This window comes from Pygoscelis adeliae, unplaced genomic scaffold (assembly GCF_000699105.1).
Source record: "Pygoscelis adeliae isolate BGI_AS28 unplaced genomic scaffold, ASM69910v1 Scaffold38, whole genome shotgun sequence".
NCBI lineage: Eukaryota > Metazoa > Chordata > Aves > Sphenisciformes > Spheniscidae > Pygoscelis > Pygoscelis adeliae.
Window position 1 is genome coordinate 10,609,043 of NW_008825614.1, and position 24,361 is coordinate 10,633,403.

The following is a 24,361-nucleotide window of genomic DNA, read 5'->3' on the forward strand; positions in this document are numbered from 1 at the left end:
AGCTGAGGGTGTGACCAGTCTTTTCAGGAACTATGGGATATGCCTAAAATGATTGTGAATCTGTGCTAACAGCTTTTTTTAAGGAAAGACTAATGTTAAAGCACAGTAGCGAGCTTTTAAGGCAGTCTGGATTCTCGGGTTTTGTGCAAATGGTGTGTATTTGAAAGTAAAGGTGGGATTGCTTAACGGCTTCTCTTGAGAAAACTTTCTAAAATAATATATAAAGAAGATAAAGATAAAATGCAGTGCAGTAAAGCAGGTCTTAAAAAAGCTGAAATAATAACATAAGATTCACTGCATTGTTTACAATCTTAAGTTATCCTATTTTATTGAAGACTTCTATCTTTTGTTCTACTAGTCTTGCTGGTGTTTGTTCCACCAGAAAAGCATGAAACCTATAAACTTGGGCGGGGAGTCGGGGAGGGGGAATCAAAGCCTAAGTATATAAGCCTTGATCCAAAGAAGATGGGCTATGTATGTTGAAATACTAGGACTGGCCTTAAATCTTAGTCTGATTTATTGCTGACTAAGGTATTTAAGGAATTATTTCCTAGTTTTGATGCTTCATTGTTGCAGAATATTACCCACTGTCTACTATAGAAATGGATAGGCTGATCTCTCCTTTGTACTTTCCTTTTCTGGAGTTGGTGTCCTCATGTTCTTCTGATTTGTTCAGAATTTTCTCCTTTTTTTGGCAGGATTATGCGCTTTCTGGTTGGAACTTGAATAACATGCCAATTCTAGAACAATCAGTCCTTGCTCACATCAATGCAGATATATCTGGCATGAAGGTACCTTGGCTGTACGTAGGGATGTGCTTCTCCTCGTTTTGCTGGCATATTGAAGATCACTGGAGCTATTCCATCAACTACCTGCACTGGTATGGGCTCTCCTTTGTGCATCTACCTTACCCTGCCCTGTTTGCTGTTAGTAAATTCGTAGTTCTACTTGAAAATGCCTACGCGCGCTGATGACATTTTTAACCAAAAAGCTAAATGTAGTGAGCGGTCCATATTCTTAGCTGAGGCTGATTAAAAGTGAATACAGATAATGTTTTAAGCACTTCAGTGTTTTTCATTAACTGATTAAATATTCTTGTGTTGCCAAAAACCCAGTGTCACTGTAAAATCGTGCTTTACAGGCTCACATCTTTTCTAAGAAAGCTTTTGGTTTTGAACTGAGTTACAGTTCACTGCTTTATGATTTAAAGTTGGTATGCCCCTATGCTGGAAATGGAGGCTGCTGCCTAGTGGCTTACTCAGGCGTCAGAGCTGACAGTTCAGCAGCAGATCTATGTATAGCCAGAAATACTCCTATTCAAGAGAAGAGAAATTTGAAAGTAATTCTGACTTTCAGAACAATCCTAGAAGTGTTCAGGTGTTCAGATTTTGTGTTTGAAAAGAAGAATCGTGACAGATTAACTATTTGCATTGCAGTCTTCCCAGTTCATCAGGCTTGGTCACAGTGGATGGAGCCGGGGTGAAAGAGGGGGAAGCTGTGGGGAGCACCCCTTCAGAATAGAAAGTTTGTTGTACATCTGGTAAGGATGAGTTGATAGCCTTTAGACCGTGATTGTGCATTTCTGGAGAAGCATGTTTGCTAGTGAGATCTGATCCACAGGCTCAGGAGGGGGATTCATTTTGTTTCGAGTTCAGTTATTGTCCTCAGCATGCTATTAACTACATCAGTATGTGAGGGGTTTGTGTCAGCTGGTGAATTCCAGCAGCCCAGATGCAGAGTAGTTAATTTACTGGGGTTTACTAGCTGTGTCCTACCAGCAGGTGTCACTGAAGCCTGTAGGAACCACAGAAAATGCTGGACTGTGCCTCATCTAACTTTTGGGATGGTTGGTGACAAGACTATTGATACAGTTAAATAGTGCTATGTAAACGGTTTCAGATATTTCGGCAGACTACTGCTTGTGCTTCTTAATGAAAGAAAATTAAAAAATAAACCTCAGCTCTATAGATACTAGATCATTACAGTTTATTTTAGTTAAGACAGGACTGGAAGGACTGGAATAATGTGTACTCGGGTAATTTTCTGTTTAGTTTTGGTCTTGTTAATCTCTTTCTTCCCTCATACTTAACTAATTCATGTTAGGCATTTTTTATCTTAAGAGTCCAGTGGACCACTGGTTTTCAGTCATTGGTTATGTATATTAGAAAGATGGCTTATATTTCATTGTGCTGTCGGGTGTTTTATTCTTTTCACTTCTGCTTAGCTAGTATACTATTCCATTGGTTTCAGGAATATGACTATTCCAAGCCTAATTAAGTGAGTGGAGGAATACTGTGATCTCTTTTAAACATTAGCTGTGATGGCCAAGGTTTTGTTTGTTAAACTTACTTTCTTCTTCCTAAAGGAAAATAATTGCCCATTTTATCCCTTTAGAGCATTGTAAATTACAATTATCTTCCACGTTAGGCGTGTCATGGCAAATCTGCTGTCAGGTATGTTGAGAATTGTGTTGTGTAATTGATTTTTCAGATTAGAATGCTACATCCTGAATAAGACGGTTGTTGATTAAAGACATTTTTGTGTCTATATGCAAAATATTTGGCTTGTGTGGACAGTCGTGCTAGATTTGAGGTATACTTTGCAGTTGGGTGGCACTGTTACTTTCCTTTAGGTAATGTGTTTATTACTGTGGTTGTGTTTTGTTAGGGGAGAGCCGAAGACATGGTATGGCGTGCCCTCTCATGCAGCAGAGCAGCTAGAGGATGTGATGAAGGAATTGGCTCCTGAGCTATTTGAATCCCAGCCTGATCTCCTGCATCAGCTAGTCACTATTATGAACCCCAATGTGCTGATGGAACATGGTGTACCAGTGAGTAGCACATGAGCGTTTTTTATATAAGTACTGCTATGCGCGCTCTTGTTTCATTCTGTGCCGCATTTGAGTAACAATGGTTTGGCATAACTCTGAAGATTTTTTTTATAGTGGACATTGACATATTCAATTCATTAGTTGTGGGGTGTTTTTTAAAGCTGTTTCTAGAATCTTCTCTAGATTCACCATGAAATTTAAATTATCGTATATCAGAAGTGAGTGTGCCAAGCTTCTTACATAAAATACCTTATAGAACAAGTGTACATTGTGTGTTACATTTAATTTTTAATTTGAAAAAACCCAAACAAACCACCCTGCCATAGCAGCAAGTTTGTCTGTGAACTGCTTTTAATATCTTTTGACAGTAAATGTTCAGTAGAAATCTCAGCATTACAAAATGCTTTTTTGACCAAACATAATTGACTGCAGACCTTTAAGCAGCAGTCACTATCATTTGCTTTTGTCTTAGGATAAATTGCTTCCCTGGCAAATACCCCAACAAAGCAAATCATAAACTGTTTCCAGAAGCTTTTATGCACTTTGTGGTGTGATGGATTAAATGATCATAGAGAAACATCCCTTTTGGGATTCATAAAGAGAATTTTCAACTGTTGGCTTATATATTCAGCTTTTTTGTGTAAGGCTATAAATTGAGGATTCACTTTAAGAAGATGGAACCAATCCTTACCACTTTTGGGGTAGCTATGTTGTCTGTGGTGTTATATAGGTAAAGAAAGTGGTGTTCAAACATCTTTTAATTACGTGTCTTAAACTCCGATTAAGTTTCTTTTTTTTTTTTTTCTTCCCCTTTATCCTCACTTGTGCTAGGTATACAGGACCAATCAGTGTGCTGGCGAGTTTGTTGTGACCTTTCCTCGTGCCTATCACTCTGGATTTAACCAGGGATATAATTTTGCTGAAGCTGTGAACTTCTGCACTGCTGACTGGGTCTGTTCTTTTGTATATGTTTGCTATGTCTCTGCTAGGTCACCTTTGCAAGGAGAGTGTTAGTAACTTTCTTGTCTGAAGGGTAGTCTTTTATGTTACATAGTATGTTTTATGTTTATAGTTCCTGGTACAACAGTTACTGCTGTGAGTTTCCATTACACAAAATAATTTTGATGAGCACATAATTTTCAGCAGCTTCAAACTGAAACTCTGTCATGTGGTCTTTGTTTTTAAGTACTGATCTAACCAAAAAGTGATATCACACAGTACCTTTAGCTAGTATTTCTGTGATGCCTCTTTCTGAATTTGATACAGATTAATGTACTTTGAACAGCTGACAGTCATTTGAATGTTGGAGGTAGGCATATAACAGTCTTTTGTTCCCCTTTTGTGCCAGCTCATTGCACCTTTAAACCACATTATTGCTTGTTCTAATAGCCATGCCACACCAGAGCATAGCTTACATGGATTCTTCAGTCAGTTGTCAAAAGTGTGCCCTATCACTGTACAGGGTTTACAGTTGGAAGTTATGATCTCATCTGTAGTTTATCTATCTCTAACTTCGTTTTTGTTACCTTCAAATAGGAATTTTAGTCCTTAATCAGAGAATTTTATTCATTCATCAGAGAAATTGTCTGCAGGACTGACACTGTGTCAGTGTTCCTCTTCTCCTGTGCTCATGATGTAATCTGTGTATAGCCTCCGTGAAAAACTGCTAAACTCACACCAGCCGTGTGAAGTTTCCTTTGCTTATGCAAAATGTAACCAGAAATCTGTGTAGCAAATTCACCTATCATTTTATATTTTTTGCTTTAAAAGGTGCAAAATGAGCGGTTTCAATGTTGGTTAACTCTAGGCATCTTGTGTTAAATGTCTGTGTCCAAGCATAGTAATACTCAGAGGGCAATGCATTCACCTTAGCTTAGATCAGATGACTTTTTTGGTGCCAGTTTCTTTCCACTGGAAGTAAAAAAGAGCTTAGGACAACTCTTAAACCTGTGTCTGAAAGTTAGGCACATAAGGTTATGGCAGATATTGTGTGTCCGTCCCCCCCCCCAGCATGGGTATCCTCTTTGTCCTCATCTGTGACATGATTTAAGGTTGTTATAATTGGCTCTGTCCCATAAGATACAACTTTCTTAGTCTCAGTCTTTTCCCAGGTTTTGTCAAAGGAAGGAAGGTGGGAGCTAAGAGATCATCTTGAAACGTCTTTTCCCAGAATGATAGATGTCGGTTTTTTTGTAGCTTCCCATTGGACGTCAGTGTGTGAGTCATTACCGAAGGCTAGGACGTCATTGTGTTTTCTCCCATGAAGAGCTGATCTTCAAGATGGCTGCAGATCCAGAGTGCTTGGATGTTGGGCTGGCTGCCATGGTCTGCAAGGAGATGACTCTAATGATAGAGGAAGAGACACGGTTAAGGGAGTCTGTTGTACAGATGGTGAGTAATGAGACAACTCTCTTTGCTTGCAAAAGAACTTTTGCTTCCCCCTCCCCAGGCCTGGATTAGAGTTTTTAGCAAGTGTCTAATTTTTTTTCTTAGGGAGTATTGATGTCTGAAGAAGAGGTGTTTGAACTGGTTCCAGATGATGAGCGTCAGTGCACAGCTTGTAGAACCACGTGCTTCTTGTCAGCTCTTACATGTTCCTGTAATCCTGAGCGTCTGGTCTGCTTATACCATCCGTCTGATTTATGTCCATGTCCCATGCAGAAGAAGTGTCTAAGGTACACAGGATTTCCCCCCCCCCGCCACTTTTCTTCCATATTCAATAGTTTGCTGGAGACCAATGACCAAATAACAACATTTGGCCACACTTCTCTCTTCCTTTATTTAAGGAGTATTTTCTTCCTCAAGACTTGTTTCTTGGTTCCAGGGCAGCAGGTATTATACATGTTCTGTCTTTCTGGCCTTGTTGTAGCTGGCAAAACTGAATATAAGCAATATCTTGGCTTTTGTATGGGCATTAATACCCTTTCTATATCTTCCTTCCATATCTCCAGGTACCGGTACCCACTAGAAGACCTTCCTTCTTTGCTGTACGGAGTGAAAGTTAGAGCACAGTCTTATGACACTTGGGTCAGTAGAGTTACAGAGGCTCTGTCTGCCAATCTCAACCACAAGAAAGGTCAGACTTCTATCGTTCATAGTAAGATGTCCTGAAACTCCTATATTTGTTCTGTGTTCTAATTTAATGAGAGAAACACTGTGTATTGTTTAGTGGAAAACAGAAATGAGCTAATCTGAGAGTGTAATGCAACTCATCATTGTGCATTTCAAATTGAACTAGCCTGTTGGAACCTTGATTGAAGGCCTTTGAAGCAGTCTAAAATCTCTTTTGTTTTTGCATACAACTTATTTACGTACTGTTGTTACAGATGTGATTGAGCTCAGAGTAATGTTGGAGGATGCTGAAGACAGGAAATACCCAGAGAATGATCTTTTCCGCAGGCTCAGAGATGCTGTGAAAGAAGCAGAGACCTGTGCTTCAGTAGCACAGCTGCTTCTAAGCAAAAAGCAAAAACACAGGTAGGACAGGCATTTTTTTCAACAGTTCCCATCTGTCTGTTTTGTTACTTGATTGGACCTGGAAATGTAAGAACCCTGAGGTGGTCTCACAGGCTACTAACTTCTTTCCGTGTTTCCTGTCCTTAGTGCTGTGACTCATTGAGAGGTAGGAGAGGCAGATACAGTGACACAAAGGGCCAGAAAAGCAGACTTGGTTGGAATGTGTTAAACATACTGTTTTCAGCTGACTTATGTACTGAAATGTGAAATCCTTTGGAGAAGTTGTGTGTTTGATCGCTTATCAGGTATTTCTCTGAATGTGGGGAAAGACAACTAGAAGAAAAATGTAATGAAAGTAAGTCTTGAGATGAATGTTTGTATTTTAGGTAGCATAGCTAAGTACATAGCTTAAAGCTATGGAAAGAAAAATCTGTTAAAACATTGCAAAGCAAAATGCTTGAAAAGTAGGAAATGCCTATTACAGTTGGTGAGGCAAGCGCAGTTGTATCTTCTGGTACAGCATTTCTCAAAAATATTTATGATTTTGCCAGCTGTTCTTAAGTTGCAGAATGTGTTATGATGCTGGTGGAGTTACTGGAAGATGCAAAGGAAATCTGTCTTGCCAGCATTGACTGGGACAAAAGGATCTGGGGTAGCAGAGCAGTGCAGAGAGCAAAAACAGTCCGTAGTTTGAGCCAGTCTTGCACTTCTTGGGAAGGACCATGGGAGTCAGTGATCTGTGGCTGAAAAGTAGTGGCTTGCCTCAGTGACTTCTGGCAGTTTAGTCTCCCTTAGTTCTTTGTGTTGCCTGCCTTGTCTGTGGCTGCCTAAGTGTTACTCTGTCCACTGGCCCTACCTCAGCAATCTGCTGGATGTGTCCCCTTGTTCTGCTGTCATGAGCAGACAGCAACGTGTTCTTCCTTTTCTCCCATGCATTCTGTGCACTGAATAAAAGTCCCATAGAAAAGAATTTGATCAGGTGACCGTAATTCTTGTGCCAGTGGTTGTATGGTAAACTTTTATAGCTTGCATTTTCCTCTGTTGAATATAAGATTTGGCTTTGCAGTTGGTTGGTTTTTTTGCATGTGTAGTTTTTGTGTATACCTTAAGGCTTTTCAAGGGAGGGAGTAAAAGGTAAATACCTTGTTAATTATAATACTGAACTTTGCTACTCAGAACACAATGCGTATCATAATTGCTTGAATTTGAACACTAAAATGTTAGTTACAACACAGATCCAAGCATAATACCTGATGTAACTGGAAAGTTATAAAATAGAGAAGCATTTTTGCTGTATTTGAAGGGGAAGGAAGGCTCTCCTGTTTGGTTTTTATTGCTTGTAGAATCCCACTACCACAGAGGTATGGTAACGTAGAGCTCTGGTCTGGGTGAGGGAAGCAATGCTACAGAGGTTGCATTGCCCTGTTCTTAGTGAAGTTTAATTATTTTGGTAGTTCCCAGCTGTTCCTGGTCTGTTGCTCCTTCTTCCTCCTCCTGCTGTTGGAGTATGTCAGCCTTTCGTCAACAGACTTGCCTTCAGTTAATTATTTGGTGGATTTCCAGCACTATCCCAAGAAACACAAAGGGTAGAAAGATTTGACAACTTTCAAGGGTGTGTCTGATCTAAAGCTGAAAGGAATGCCATGGGGCAAAAAAAAGGTCTTGTATATATGTCTGAGGGCTGTTGTATGCTAAATAGCAGTATGTTACAAAATTGAGGTTTGAGAAAGATTTTGAAACCTCTTTGAACAGTGTTAGGAAATTTAAATATAGAGGTCACGTTCAGCTTCTTTAACATTTATGTTCATATTTAATACATTGAGAAGGATCACATTTACACAAATGATAAGGTTATTAAAAAAGCAAATTAAAAATGAGTGCTCAGACAGAACAAATTGGCAGGGATTAAAGCAGCAATAAACTCACGGTCAAATGTAGCAAAAGAAAATGTATCCCTTATGCATCTGATTATATATAAACCTGAAAAATAGGTAACGCGCAGCTGTGAAGATTTGTCCAATATTCCAATCCTGTATCTCTCCCTGCTGTTGAAAGTTGTGAGTTTCCATAGGCAGGGGTAGTTATATCTTTTTGTGCACCATCTCGTGCTGTGGCAGTCCATGGTCGGGCTAGGGACAGGATGCCAGTGTGATGTTTCGGAGTGTGCCCTCCTGTGGTGGTGTCTCTTGGAGCACCACACCCCGTTCACTCTCGCGCAGAGTGTTGGAGGCACAGCAGGTCCAGTGCAGCCACCACTCCTTCTCACTGTCTGTCATAGCTAGTCAAAGCCTGTGGTGTTCTTTTTTTCACCTTTGAGTTTTACATGGTGTGTAATTATATTTGATCATTAATCTAAATTCTACTTTTACAACTATCTAAATTCTACTTTTACAACTATATTTAACGTCATAGGTTGAAAGATCGAATTTTGTTTTTCTTTAATGTTCTATAGTAATAAAATGTAGATTCATTAGCAGGGAACAACTCTTCAGTGTTTTAAAATCTGTCCTGCTTGTGAAATTGTTGTGCCTGTCAGTGATATGTATACCAAGTGTTTAATTTGTGCAGTGTGTCACTTTTAAGTCTTACTGCATTCAGTGGGCTTGTGATACTTGCTGTGAGTGATATTTAATGGAAATGTCTTTGCAGAACATGTCCTACTCAGTAACACTCTTCCTGTTGCAAGGCCAGTTTCAATAGTTTCCTGGCTGCAAGAGAGAGTGCTCTAGAAAACAGACTTCTTTTCAGAGCTTGTTGCTGTTACATACCGGAGACGTCATGGCAGTCAACTTCTTGAGCTGCCTAAAGCAAGCTTTTTGGGGCTATGTTCTTCTACCTATTTGGAACAAACCCAATCTGAAAGTCATCTAGACATTCCTACCTCTGAAGAGCAGGGTAGATTCTCTTGAAGATGCTTAGAGGAATTACATTAAATCTAGTTTTTAAGATTTTGGAATTCTTGTGGAGTTTGGGTTTTTTGAATTTTCAAGCGATAGAATTTTTTTGGTAACTTCTCAGTAATCTTGACTTTCTGTCACTGTGAGTAAATCCAAGGATCATCACCTTCTCTCTCACGTAATGCTGTTTAATTTTGTCCATTCAGCAGACAGAGCCAAGATAGTGGAAGGACACGGACCAAGTTAACTATGGAAGAGCTTAAAGCATTTGTACAGCAGTTGTTTAGCCTGCCCTGTGTTATCAGCCAGGCCCGACAAGTAAAGGTAAGTTTACATCTGCTCCTCGAATATATCGTAAGTGTCGTGCTTTTTGCTTTGCTCTGTTTTGTTTGTGGGTTTTGTTTTTTTAAACAGATAATGTTTCCTGATGTAAAGGATGAAAGGCCTTTTTTTTTTTTTTTAAGAATCAGTTCTTCACTGGCAGAGATGGATTGAATGGGGTGTTTCATTTCTAGCTTCTAATATAGAGCAAGTAGCTGCTTTGCAATGATATCTGTGGCCTCAAGAAAGGAAGTAAAATACTCTGGATGCATCTAGCTCAGTGTCTCCCTGCTTTACTGGGTAATCTTGCGGTTGTTATTGAAGTTTTGCTGATGACATGTTGCTATCTGTCCATAATGGAATGGTAACATGTATTTCCTGCTCGTTTGCAAGCATGTCTCTAAGTGGGCAATGATGGTGTTTGTACTTTTATGCTAGTATAGTCATAGCAGCTGAATATGTGCGGCTCAATTTGGTAGCCTCAGCATGGGTATCTAGTGACCTGTGAGATGCTCTAAAGTATTCCACCTGGCCTCCATTGCCATTATGGAGGAATACCTTAGCTCTTGTGTGGCAGTCTCAGACAGAGTGGGGTATTGCACATGGCAGTCAGCGTGTAGGCAACTGAACAGAGCACTTCACTTGACTATGCATAGACTTTTTAAGGTGCCTGTTGCAGTGGCTATGGTCAGATGTGGTGGTCTCACTGCAGGTAAATCAAGAGAAAAGATCCTGCCCACCTTGTCATTGTCCAGGCGGCCCAGTTTTATCTCTCTGAACCAGTTACTCTTATTCCAGCATCTTTAATGCGATCTATAGTGGTGGAATTTCCAGTTAAATCCTACCCTTTATATGTTTTGGTAGAAACTTCTGAAGGTTATATTGGTGTGCTTCTTCAGGGGAGAGGGAAAGCAGTACCACATTAACAATTGTTCAGTAAATATATCTCAGCCTTGCTTTCCAGGTTACAGCCCCCTTAATCTGTATGCATGGCCTGCATTTCTTGTCCTTCATATATATCTTTGCACCTGTCTTCGAATGAATCTAGCCTAATAAGTAATCCAGATCATACTGATTCCCCTGGTTGCTATTATCGTTTATCACTCTGACAGTCTGTATCATAGCAAGTGTTTTCAGCAGTAATCTTAATTTGTTTCTGTGTCACTGATGATGAAATGTTAAGTAGTGTTTTGCCTACTAACCAACTTCTGGAAAACTCCTTCAAGAAACATCCTTAATAAATAAAGATTTTTTTTCACCTTGAGAAATGGTTCTTAAGATGTATGTTAACCATTTATTAACCCATGTATTCCCTGTTGATACAGTTTTAAGAAGAATGTTCTATACTGCTAGATTGAGGTCCTAAATTTCTAAAAATTACCATATGTGCAGCTACCCCTACATAACCAAACATGTAATAGTCTCGTTTGAGAAGGCCTCTTTTCCATAAGTGTTTCCTAGTGTAGGTTATGTCCTTCTTCATTCATGAATTCTGTATTAACTTTTCCATGGTAGTTCGTTGCTGATATCATGGAGAGGCTTTATATTGGACTTTCTTCTTGTCTTTGATATTGGCATGTTGTTGCTGAAAACAGGTACCTTCAGAAAACTATAGAACTCCAGGATACAGATTTTCCAGGCCTGTTGACTCTAATCTTTATCTTTCAAAGGTGTTCTTTAATGTGTTTCCCAGCAGCTAATAGAGTGGAAAGTATATTATCATCCTCATATGATAGAAGATTTTACTGCACTTCCTTCCAAATATAAACCAGAAATATTTACTCATGTTTATTCATGAAATTTTATCATCATCTATTAATAGACCTATAAGGTTGTTCTCAAAGGAGTTTTTTTGTTTCTAGTGTATTTAAAACCTGCTTCTAATTAAGACATAATTTGTAGATGACAGAGCTGAGGACATACAATAAACTCTTAACAGTTTTAATTCGTATTGTTGTCTAAACATTTTCACCCAGCTAGTCTCTCTCTTCCCCCTCCCCAGCCTTAGGAAACTAGTTCTGTTAAAGTACTCCGTCTGTGCATGTGTGTGTTCTTGAAGCTTCAACATAATCACTAACCAATAAAATAAATATTATCATTTTACTGGTTATGAACCATAGTCTCTTAGTTTCTGAATGAAGTCAGATAATGATCATTTACGCCTAAGCCCTTGCTAACTTTCAGCATGGCGTTTGAATGCAATTATACATTGTAATGAATTGCAAAATAACTGTCATGTTTGATGATGAGTATTTTCTAACACAAAAGGCATTATAATTATTAAACTGTAATAATTTACTGTTGTCACTATAAAGCATACAGCATATGTTCCCTCAATCAAAATCCTTATAATGTGGATCTTGTTCTTTTTTGCAATGCCTTCTGGTTTCCAGACAGTCATGAAAAGCAGCATCAGACAAAAAGGGCAGTACGCTAAGGGTTAGGAAATGCAGGTTTTGCTGCTCATTGTGCCATCGGCTTGCTATCAGAAATACCTGTCTCTTGATTCACTCCTGAGTCTCTTACAAATTGAGTATACTGGTTGAATGTCCTTGAATGAATCTCCTGCAGAGATTCTTTCCTGTCTGTTTGCTTGCTTTGATTTTTTTCATTGCAGTGCCAAAATGTGAGGATGAGGACAACTGCAGCAGTGCAGTTGGATTTCTGTGAAATTGTCTCCTTTCATTAGTGGGTTTTGCATTTTCATTTCTTTCCTTTCTGGGATAAAACCCAGGTGTGTTTAAGTAGTGGGCCTGCTTTAGGAATTAGTAATTTAAAACCTGACCGTTGTTATTTTAGTGATCTTTTGGTATTCATGTCTTCGTACAACTCTGGCTTGTTCTTTTTCCTCAGCATGTTGTGTTCTGTTGTGTATTACCATCATTACTGTAATGCCCCTGACGCTAGATTGAAAGAGCTATCTGTTTGCAGGAGTCCCCTTTCCCCCCACTATTTTAAAATTAATGTCGACTGGGCAGCGCTTAATACTCTGTTTTGTTGGCAGCTGTAGTTAGTTGCAGTTATACTATTTTAGGTGCAGAGTTTCATCCACCTAATATGCAGTGTTTGGAACATTAGGCCAAATGAGTTTAGACGGTCTGTTACTTAATATGTGCCAGACTTGATGGTTTGTGACAAACTAGCTGGCAGTGTGTGTAGAAGCTCTGACTGATTATGTGATGATCACATACAAATTCGCAGCTGACTGATCCCTCAGTCAACTTTCCCTTTTGATTCTATGGGCGTTTTTTCCTAATTGATATGTACTGTATGTTACTTCAGAATCTGCTTGATGATGTGGAAGAATTTCATGAGCGTGCTCAAGAAGCTATGATGGATGAGATCCCAGACTCTTCCAAGCTGCAGGAGTTGATAGACATGGGCTCTGGCCTTTACGTAGAACTTCCTGAACTGCCAAGGCTGAAGCAAGAACTGCAGCAGGCACGGTGGCTGGATGAGGTGAGGTCCACCCTCTTGGATCCCCAGAGGGTCACCCTAGATGTGATGAAGAAGCTGATTGACTCGGGTGTGGGCTTGGCACCACACCATGCTGTAGAGAAGGCCATGGCTGAGCTGCAAGAGCTGCTTACAGTCTCGGAGAGGTGGGAGGAGAAGGCCAAGGTCTGCCTGCAGGCGAGGTGAGTGTTCCTTTGCAAACTGTTCTTATAGGTCACACGCTTCAGGGATTCTCAGCCTCTGTTGAGGAGTGTGGTGAAAAGTAGGGGCTTTGAAGCTGTAGTGCTTTTCTTTTCACCGCCCAGCTGTTTCATTGCTCAAGATTCGGATTTGAGGTAGCTGATGAGTTGCAGAAGAGTTGATTCTCTGTCATGCTGCACAGTGGCAGGAGGCTGTGAATTGCCGCTGTCTTTGCTATTCATCCCCCTCAACAAAAAACACTGAGTATGCTATGCAAGACAGCTTCCTCGATGTTAAGGAGGTCTAATGCTGTGCCCTTTTGAACTTGACTGTGCAAAGTCCATCAGCTTTCTCACCTCACCTGTTATTTGGTAGCCAGTAGCGTCTTCCAAGAATAGAGCCATGGTATCCTACACTGCAGTGTAGTGATGAAGTTGCATCACCAGCCTGTCAAATTTATGTCTTTAGTTGACTGACATTGTGAGAGAAGGCTGGAATTGGTTTTTTCTTACTCTAGACCACGCCAAAGTATGATGGCTCTGGAGGGCATCGTGAATGAAGCAAAGAACATCCCTGCTTACCTACCCAATGTGCTGGCACTGAAAGAAGCCCTGCAGCGGGCTAGAGACTGGACAGCCAAAGTGGAGGCCATTCAGGTAGGGGTTACAGCAGGGACTGGAGTCTTCTGCTTGCATCCTTTTATTTAGACACGTTCTTTATTCCTAGTCCCTCTACCCACAAAGGTGACCTGAAGGGAAACCTTACTATAACTGTTAAATGTGCTTACCATAGGTCGTGTGCTTGAATTCCTTTTTCTTTATGTGCTGCTGTTTCCCCATTGGCTATCCAATTTCTATTTCCCTTCCTTTTGTGCATTTCATGGGGGATGTAAAAGCAGCAAATTCGTTATGATACAAATGTATACAAATGTAACTCTCAAAGGGCCTTACTTGGTATTGAAACTGTTCTGCATACTGTCACTGGAAATACTCAGGTGCAGCAGCAGATGTTCTGCTCACAGGTCTTCAATTTTGGAGCTGGCTATGGCAATGGGGTGTTTTGTTTGTTTTTTCTCCCCAAAATGGTGTAAGATTTAATGGTACTGATGGCTGAAATCTTCTATCTGAAATAGATGAAGTTATAACATTGTTAGTTCAGTAGTCCCCCCTTCTATTGCTCTACCCACATGACTTGATCCAAAAGGGACATGGCTTCTGTGATATTTCTAGGTGTTGATCTCTGGACTACAACTGCTATTCTTGTATTAGGTATTTGTTGGGACCTGAAGTGAGAATCCCAGCTGATTTCACATCAGCCCCTGTACAACTCTCAGATATTGTAGTTTGCTGTTGAGCTTGCTGTTAAGCAGACAGCATTTAAGACAACCATCTAGAAATGAAATGTTGTCTTACTCCGTAAGCCAGCTGGCCTTGTCAGAATGGCTGTTAAAATAAAAACTGTATGAGATATTTTTAAAATTATCAGTAAGATCGATACCCTGTGCTCCTTTCCTTTCCTATGGGACTCTATTTTAGTCAGAGACAAAATAGTGTATGGCTTGAAATTAAGCTGGCTGCTGATACAATGGTGGAATCGTTGGCTTAGAAAAATTTCTTTTTACCCCAGAACGGGAGCAACTATGCCTACCTGGAGCAACTGGAGAGCTTGTCTGCCAAAGGCCGCCCAATACCAGTGCGTCTTGATGCCCTGCCGCAGCTGGAATCACAGGTAGCTGCAGCACGTGCCTGGAGAGAGCGCACAGGAAGGACCTTCCTGAAGAAGAACTCAAGCTACAGTCTGTTACAGGTGAGTAACAGACACTTCTGTGTCAGCCTTCAGAAACTGATCTTGATGGTCCTCTGCAGTGTGGAGGGAACAGCTGGTTCAATTACAGTAGATTACAGCTCCTTTTGAGAATAAATATGATAAAAAACTTCAGCTGTTCTCAGGTGAAAAGAATGAAAAAGGCAAAAAGTCTATGTTTGGCTAGTCTTGTTCTATGTATAGACAACCTCAGCTGTTACTTTTGAAGAAACAGATTAAAGCTCTCCTTTTTGGGAGGGAAAGAAAAGGATTTCTCTTTTTGTGTAATTGTAGAAATGTATGCCTGAGAAATGGACATAGAAGCTGTCTTTAGTTGATGAGTGTTTAACTTGTTCCACTGCTTAAATTCTAAGAAAATAGATTAGGTATTTTATAAGCTGTTTAACTATAAGAAAAATTAAGTCAGCTACTGTTTATTTCACTTCAATGAATGTAGTTACTGTCTCTGTTTTAATGAAAATCATTCATGTGTTTGAAGATTTATCATATCTACTTGACAGGCGTCTCTTTTCCAGGGAAAACAATTCCAGTTCTTTCAACGCTTTCTTGTAGGCTGTGTTTTTCATACTCTTATCTTGTTGCTGTTCTCTGCGGTTTGTATTCACTTTGTGCGATGTCCAAAACCAGACAGAATCCTCTCACTGTGGCTTCCCTAGTGCCACGTGAAGTGCAGTTATTACACCTTGCGTCTCATAGGGGATACTGCTGTTTAATGGTTCCCAATGGGATCTGCCCCTGTTGGAACAGCATCCCACTGATTTCTGTTCAGTTTATGACTCTAGGTCCAAATTTCTTTCTCTGTGTTCTTTTGCCTAACTACTTAATAAATATGTTCTGGTTTTGCATTTGACTGTTTTCTTAAATGTATCAATTTGAACTTTCCTATATGGAATTTAATTTGCCTGATTTTATATTTAAGTATGCTTTCCAACTCATCAAGATTACTTAAAATTTAATTCTTGTCCTTAAAAGTGCTTTGAAGCCTCTCATCTTTGATATTGAAAAGCTTATAGCATATTTTTTAGTTTTGTTTCAGCCACCAAATTGCTGATGTAAATATGAAATCATGGCAGATCTTTAAGACTTGCAGTTGATGAAGGTGCTTGAAGTGAATGTTAAACTACTGATATCTAACTGCGTACAGTATTTCAGTTAGCTATATGTATGACAGCTTAATCTGAATAGATTTTGCAATTCAATCATGAAAACACAGTGGCTTTCAAGTTGACCTGCCACATCACTGTGGTGCTGATTACATTCACATTCCATACGTATGAAATACTTGTATCCATTTCTGTTTATTTCTCCTCTTTCTAGCATTAATTGACAGATATCAAAGGTGTTAGATTGCTGAGTATGTTTTGCTCTCTGGTGACTGTTGTAATTCCTTTATTAGATGTTCTCATATATGTCCCTGAAATCATAACATTATAGATTAGAACTTTTTACTGTTCTTGGCATCCTTGGCTCTGACAGTGTAAGTTTTCTTGGTGGTTACAGGTTCTGAGCCCTCGGACTGATATTGGTGTTTATGGGAGCAGTAAGAATAGGCGAAAGAGGGCAAAGGAGTTGATGGAGAAGGAAAAGGAGAAAGATCTTGACTTGGAATCCCTAAGTGAACTGGAGGATGGGCTGGAGGAGGCCAGGGACACTGCAGCTGTGGTAAGGAGCAATGAAAGGTAGTGTCTCCTGATAAGTGGGTTTAATTTGTCTCTAATCTGTGTAGAAATCTTATGGAAGAACTGATAAATGAATCTCACTGAAACGAGTATCTCATAATATGATGTTTGACACAAGAATATAGTTCAGCTTTAATTGCAGTGAAAGTAGAGGGAAGCACAGTTCAGAGTATAAGTGCTGGTATTTAATATGCATTGGGCTATGTGTAAGACTTAAATGCTCTTGGGTTAATATCTGTGGCTGCTCATCTAATATTATTAACATTTATTGAAATCCCATCAAAATAATGTGGAATGAGGCGCAGCTCTACCTTAAACAGTACCAAGACATATTTGGTTAGGTCGATTTTGAGGGCAGCCTGTTAAGTGCTTGGTCATAGAAACTGGGCTGTGGGGAATGTTGTATTTGATTCCTCCTTGTTGGGAGGATATTGATGCAGCTTATCAGAAGAATTTGCTGTCATCTGGCTGCCCTTTCTCTGGGAACAAAGAAAATATATGCAGGCTCATTAATGTGTCTTATACACAGTCTGTTTTACCTTAGTATGCTGTGTTATAGTTACTTGAATGGAGACACTGAGGAAATGCAAGTTGCTTCGGGAAGATATGTGGTCACTCAGATGTTCCTGGTGCTGAGTCAACACTGAAACAATGCTCAGCTGCATTGTCTCGGTAGACGGATGGAACCAATTCTGACTTCTTTTCTGGAGTCAAAACCTGTTCTTCTGGTGGCCTTACAGCAGATTTAATTATGAACTTCAGAAACTTTGTAGATATGGAGAAGGTTATCTAAAGTTTACATAGAATCTCTGTCAGAAGGACTCAGGGGAGTAATGAGTAATTGAGGAGGAGGTATTTTAATTAGATCACACTTCCTAAATTTTGGGCTAGTTTAACTAGGAAGATCTCTTGATAGGTGTTTTTTTTTTCTTTTCCTACATTACTAATAAAATGTAATCTCTCTTAGCTGTGAAGGTCATGAACTGTTTTTTGTCTTTGGGTAGGTGGCTATATTCAAGGAGCGGGAACAGAAGGAGATTGAAGCCATGCATGCTCTCAGGGCAGCTAACCTGGCCAAGATGACTATGGTGGATCGAATCGAAGAAGTCAAATTCTGTATCTGCCGCAAAACAGCTAGTGGATTCATGCTACAGTGTGAGCTGTGCAAAGACTGGTTTCATAGTGGCTGCGTGCCCCTTCCCAAAACAAGCTCTCAGAAGAAGGGCTCTAGTTGGCAGGCCAAAGAAGTGAAGTTTCTGTGTCCGCTTTGCATGCGTTCTCGAAGGCCACGGCTTGAGACAATACTGTCTCTGCTGGTGTCCCTGCAGAAGCTGCCTGTACGGCTGCCGGAAGGGGAAGCATTGCAGTGCTTGACAGAACGTGCCATGAGTTGGCAGGACCGAGCACGGCAGGCTTTGGCCACTGACGAGTTGTCCTCTGCTTTGGCTAAGCTTTCTGTGCTCAGCCAGCGAATGGTGGAGCAGGCAGCACGGGAGAAAACAGAGAAAATAATCAGTGCAGAGCTACAGAAAGCAGCAGCTAACCCAGACCTGCAGGTAGGGATGTGAATATCTTGCTCTTTATCGTGCTTGTCCTTTTTCAGTGTGTTGAAATGCCTTATCTTTCTTGGAGAAGCTTGGGGGAGAGGAGAGAGACAGTTAAAAGCTGAGAATTAGACATATCAAAATTACTTAGTTCAGTGCTCCTCAGTCTCAGGCTATGGCTGGCTTCAGTCAGTTACATGCTGCTCCAGAACAGGTCTGTTGCTTTGTACTCATTGTCAATAGCAACTGCTGAAGGTGCTTGTAAGAAACATTGGTTCAGATATAACAGCTGGCTAAGGGCCTGAAGATGTGTAAAGCAGTGGCTACTTTGGTGTCCAAACTTCATTTCCCTCTTGACAGAATCAAAGGTCTCAATATTTATAATTTCTTATGGATTGTCATTCTTAGGCGTTTGGTGTTTTGTTAGTAAATTTCAGTGAGGACTATAGGCAAACACTGGTACTTCTACAGCTGAGCTCTTCATCTTGACGTTGAGATCAGATGATGCTGTGGTGAAGAAGTTTGTACAACCAGAGGCTATAATTTGGTAGCACTGAACAGCAGTATCTAGATCTTTCTAGTCACTATTATTCAAAAACATAGAAATAAAATCTAATAGAACCTTTTCCTTGGATATTTCGCTCTCTCTCTTCACATCTTGCTGTGACTGTCCAGGCAGTTATCCTCAGGCCAAAAGAACCACTGTTCTCTTCATCAGTAACTCTTTAGCTTTTTAATAGATTTTTCTGGAAATTTTATTGTTTCATTCCTGTATTCCATTCTTATTTTAGGGACACTTGACTAGTTTCCAGCAATCAGCCTTTAACAGAGTGATAGGGAGTGTGTCCTCATCCCCACGGCAGACTTTGGATTACGATGATGAAGAGACAGACTCTGATGAAGACATCAGGGAGACGTATGGCTATGATATAAAGGTAAGTAATCCAATGTGGCTTGTCTGCATGGAATTAATCCAGAGCACCTGGTTTTTATTAATTCAATTTATTTCAGAATATTTTTTGTATCTTAAGCTATCTCTGTACATTCTGCCCTCGCTCCTGTTGCAGAAGAGGTACTTACTGATTTTATCTGAATGTCTCAGTTCTGGACTATTGGGAAGTTTTGTAATGTTTCTATTTAAAATTTCCAAATGTCCTGTTTGAGTTTCAAAAGGTGTTTTTTATAGCTAAGGAAAAAGATACACTTCTCAAGGGATTTGTATTTATAATACCATGGAGGATGAACATTGTCTTTATGGCCCATTCAGAGATATCATGAATCATAAGTATGAGTAAATGTCTATATGGAGAGCTCTTCAACAGTTTTTGCTACAGCAAAAAATTAGTCGTTGGAAAGTGCATGCCCTATAAGAAGCTTCCTGATGTCAGAGCTTCTTTCATGTTTTCCTAACCTTTCTCTTCATTCAACCTTCATATAAAGGAGGTACATGTGTTCAATTTTGGATGTGTGGAAATATTCAGGAGTAGATGTCTGGATTCTGTTGTGTGTTAGTGTCTAGATTCAGTTCAGAAATTGTAACTGCAATTAAATTTTTAAAATATTTTAACTAGAGAAGAACTGTCATAAGAAAAGGCAATTGTAGAGGTAGCCAAATATTTTCAATGTGATGTATTTCACTTCAGAACTTCTGAAACGTCCTTTTGATATAGGCAGAGACAAAAGCAATGGCACTGTTTCTTGTTGTGCGGTGTTTTCTTTCTAGCGATAGTGTCATATCTACCTTAAAAGATGCTAACTTAAAAGACAGTGTGGTCATGTAAATTTTTCTAAGGCACATTTTCTGGTTTATAAAGGGACAGCAGATTTTCTAGGTATGATTTGCCTCAATCTCCTATTTTTAGTATTTTGTTTCTAAGCAGCTTTATGCAAATACACACATTTGTCTTACAGTCCCATGTGAAATGCCAACAAGAGTACATTGCAATTGGGTGTTACAGCTTTTAATTAAATTATTTTTTATTAAAAAAAAAAAAATCCAAACTGTTCTTTGCATCAGGAGTCATAATAAGGCATTTCTGAAAGATGTGGCATTTTCTAAGGCTGTGATAAAGGATATGTCAAGAAAGATGGCATATGCTTGTCAAGATCTGAGGGTTTTGCAGGAGTGTAATTTCATTTGTTTAATGATTCTGTTGTCGTGATTTCAAAATCTGTTACTTAACCCTTTTGATTTGGGTGTCCATCACCATATGTAATTGTAAAAACCTAAGAGTAAAAATCTGTTGAAGCAAAGCTGATAGGGACCAGAAATGTCTTTTGTTAGGTCAGCTAACATGGTTGGAATGGAAGACTGATTTTCAGGCAACCAAATTCTTCAGGTCTAAACTAGGAGTAGCAAAGTTCAAAAGAAATAGCAAAGTTGCTCAGAGTTTAATTATTTTTATACTGTTGGCTTTCAAGGGTTGGGTTTTTTCAGTTTATGATCTATAAACGTTCTCCAGTGGAGTGATGTGGTGTTTTTTTTTAAAAAAAAGTATGTAGATCATGATGCATCATGAATTTGCTCTTAATAACTTCTTGTGGACCCTGTAGAAGTAATCCTCAGATCCCTAAGGGTCCATAGACTATGTTTCGAAAACCATGGTCTGGGACATCTCAAGTACAACAGTGGTTACAAAAACAGATATGAAAAGGCCTGTTTGATTATATTGTGCTGCTTCTAGTTAAAATGTGATTCTTGCCAGGAAATACTTCATTATTAGTGCAATAGCTAGACTTGTTTTAAGATTTGTTCCAAGCAGACTGATTCACTGGTCAAATTTACTGTACATTTTCTTCACCTTTAATTGCTTTCATTTTTGTCTCGTGTATTTTTTCTCATGCCTTTGCATCTGTGTTGCCTATGGCCACCAAATGATGATATCTTTTTGCTAATTTCCCTATTGGCCCTGAACTTTCTTTAATGTAATATCATATGATATCCAGAACAAGATATTGTACGAGATACAACCTTTACTATGTGGGGAGAAGTATCTTCCTCTTTCTGAATATATTTATTCTCCATTTTCATCTGGGCAATTTAAATCTGAATTTCCCACTTCTAGTTCTGTACTGACATCATTAGTGTGCACTTCACTTCCTTCTAAACATGTAACTGAAAGCCATAGAGAGATTACCATTCTTAAACTCCCTTTTTATGTCATGAAATGACAGTGTCTGGGTGGTACAATTTCCTGAGTTGGCCATTTTGGGACCCACACAGCTAATCTTCAGGTAAATATTGTCAATAACTGCTCTACAGTCTTTCTCTTCTTTTAAGCCAGCTTCTTGTTTTTTATTGTTTTCTGAAAGATTTCAGTCTTATGTGGCATGTTAAGTATGTTTAACCTGTTGGCCAGTTTCATCACAAATGTGATGGGGTGGCTAAGTTCTGGAAAGTGCTGTGGAAATAGACAGCTGGTTGAGGAGATTATCCTTATTAATTTCACCTGCAGGGGCAAGTAAGAAGAGGTAGAAGTTAGTACTAGGGGGCATCAGGGAATCTACTCAGATGGGCTTGTGCCTTCTCTGGATTCTCTGCCTAATGTAGTGCGAAGTCAAACAAAGCTTCTCCCACTGCTAAGAGATTCCTAATCTCTCTTCTCTTAATGGATCCACCTGCATCTGAAGGCACGTGTCCCATTTCAGAACGTGATGTATCTAAAAAGACAAGCATCCATCCTACACAATGCAGTGAGCTAAGCACAAGCCAATGCCATCATTATTCTGTTCATGGAAATACTCACAACAGTCTCAAGTATTACAGCCCTCTTCCTTTCAGTGTTTGCTCCTATCTTAAAATGGTTCAAGACCTCCATGAAGGTCCCGATCCCAGGGCCAACGTTTGATCGTTTGCCATTGTGTTGATGTTCGCTCTGCTGGAACACCCTGTTTTTTCCTCACCTGTAAGATCTTTAATTGTTTCTTTCTATAGTAACCATTATTTACTCACTATACCCCTGCTTTACTAAAGATGCCAGTCTTCATGGTCTTGCAGTCAAATTTTTCAAAACAAAAAAATTACGTAGGCTAAGAGTATGCCTCTTTTCATTATGTTGACTTCTGAAGATCATACTTGAGGGACTGCTGAGTGAGGAAACGTGTCAAGTGTTTCTCATGCACTAGCTATAAATCTATTGACCTGTCTCCGTAGTTGCTGTGTTCATCCACTATTTAAGTAGGGATGTAACTTGTACCTTTTGCACATGGTCTTTGGTGTCTCTGGTGGGGTGCTTCAAAGTAGGGTTTTAGGAGCAGCAGACTGGTCAGTCTTAGTAGAATTAACTTTGAAGTAGTTATTTTCTGGATCCAGATGTTGCATGTTTTCTGTGGGTCTTTTTCAGGACAATGCCAGTGTAAAATCTTCTAGCAGCTTGGAGCCCAATTTGTTTTGTGATGAGGAAATCCCCATTAAATCAGAGGAAGTGGTGACACACATGTGGACTGCTCCCTCATTCTGTGCTGAACATGCATACTCGTCTGCTTCTAAAAGCTGCTCTCAAGGTATTTGCTTTTGTATACGTTGAGATAAAATTGAACAGACAGCTGGGATGGAGCAGTCAGTAAGGAGGGGAACTGCTCTGTTACCTGGGCTAGTTATAAAGGACATGTTGTCTGTAAGAAGGTAAAGTTACATTGCAGTTAGTTTCCTGATGTCTGATATATAAACCTGTGTCAATGTTTTTTGCTTGGGATTGTCTCCCTCCATAGATTGTTGTTGTAAAAAGTACGTCATTTCTTTTGGTTTTGATCTCTTCCTTTTATCCTTATATGACTTGCCTCCTGTCTGAAAGGTTCTAGCACTCCAAGGAAGCAGCCTCGGAAGAGTCCACTGGTACCTCGCAGTTTGGAGCCCCCTGTATTGGAACTGTCACCTGGAGCAAAAGCTCAGCTAGAAGATTTAATGATGGTAGGAGATCTACTAGAGGTATCACTGGATGAGACTCAGCACATCTGGCGGATTTTACAGGCTACTCATCCACCCTCTGAGGACAGGTTCCTTCATGTCATGGAGGTATGGAACTTGAAGAAATATTCTGGTATGGAAAAAAAACCCACCATGTTATTTTGGTGTTTTTTTTTTTAAATATAAACTTGGGTAGTTGAGTGCTTAGTTACTTGACATGTTTGGATTTCAACTGGGGAGTAGTAGATTCCAGAATATAACAGAGTAAGAGATCCAAAAATTCAGTTCTTGATCACTCATGCCGTAGCACTGTCCTCCACAATTAACCATATTTAGAACAGTTTTCTCAGGCAGTTCCATATGCAAACCTTATTTTAGAAAATATAAGGTTAGGGAAGGAAATGCTGTTCTTGATTATGCTTGGAATCAGAACTGATCTGCAAAAGAATTACAAGAAACATAGGAAGATGGAAAGTCTACACTTCGCTTGTATAACTTGATACTTGTATGTTGCTGAACTTCTGTTGTTACTGGGGAAAGAACACTTTTTTTAATAAAACATGGTTTGGTAATGCAGGTAATAAGATTCCTATTCTTCTCAGAATAACATAGAGATAGCAATTTTTTTATTAGTATACTGTGAAGATGTGCTGAACACTTTGCTCAGCTGACAGTGAACGAGGCAGGTTTATCTGCTGATTCTGAGGTCTAGTCCAGATCACAGCCTCATTCATGCAGTGGGTAAGGATTGTGTGCTGGAAGAAAAGGTAAACTCTTGTGTTGAACAGCTATACTGGAACCCATCCTTTATCATCTGTCAGCTGAAGTTAGGGGTCAGTTTGACCATGTGTAGTTATGGGGTATATGATTGCTTTTTGGGCTACTGAACTGTACAGGCAATATATCGAAGATGGTTCTTTCTTGACTCTTTGGTAGCGTACAGTAATATAAGATGGAAGGTTACATGCTATGAATGGTGAGATTAGGTGAGCATATTAATCAGTTGTCTCATTTTCCGACTGTCAGCCATATACAATGGATAAGCCAAAATGTTGCCAAACTGCCATCAGTTAGGACAGTAGTATAAAGCAGACCCTGCCTCCAAAGAAGTACTGCTTTACCATGTTTTGACCCAAGTACTTAACTTTATAAGCTTAATGTTCTTTTAATGTAATGGTTTTGGCGTGGAATTGATTGAAGAACAGTTTGAATGCCAGAAAATAGCAATTTATAAATAGTGTGCCAGACTGTAATATTAATAGTGAAGC

General features: G+C 39.6%; 1 protein-coding gene across 1 annotated transcript in view; it reads left to right on the forward strand.

Moving 5' to 3' along the window:
• KDM5A (lysine (K)-specific demethylase 5A) overlaps nt 1–24,361 on the forward strand; it is a 48,810-nt gene that overhangs the window by 18,145 nt on the left and 6,304 nt on the right. The window contains exons 10-25 of the mRNA XM_009332896.1: nt 699–880; nt 2,668–2,830; nt 3,662–3,781; nt 5,027–5,221; nt 5,324–5,505; nt 5,782–5,906; nt 6,157–6,307; nt 9,390–9,507; nt 12,787–13,142; nt 13,658–13,796; nt 14,767–14,946; nt 16,465–16,626; nt 17,648–18,199; nt 18,979–19,122; nt 22,531–22,690; nt 22,981–23,201. Of these exons, the coding sequence (XP_009331171.1) occupies nt 699–880; nt 2,668–2,830; nt 3,662–3,781; nt 5,027–5,221; nt 5,324–5,505; nt 5,782–5,906; nt 6,157–6,307; nt 9,390–9,507; nt 12,787–13,142; nt 13,658–13,796; nt 14,767–14,946; nt 16,465–16,626; nt 17,648–18,199; nt 18,979–19,122; nt 22,531–22,690; nt 22,981–23,201 (3,150 nt within the window). The remainder of the gene's footprint in view (nt 1–698; nt 881–2,667; nt 2,831–3,661; nt 3,782–5,026; nt 5,222–5,323; nt 5,506–5,781; nt 5,907–6,156; nt 6,308–9,389; nt 9,508–12,786; nt 13,143–13,657; nt 13,797–14,766; nt 14,947–16,464; nt 16,627–17,647; nt 18,200–18,978; nt 19,123–22,530; nt 22,691–22,980; nt 23,202–24,361) is intronic.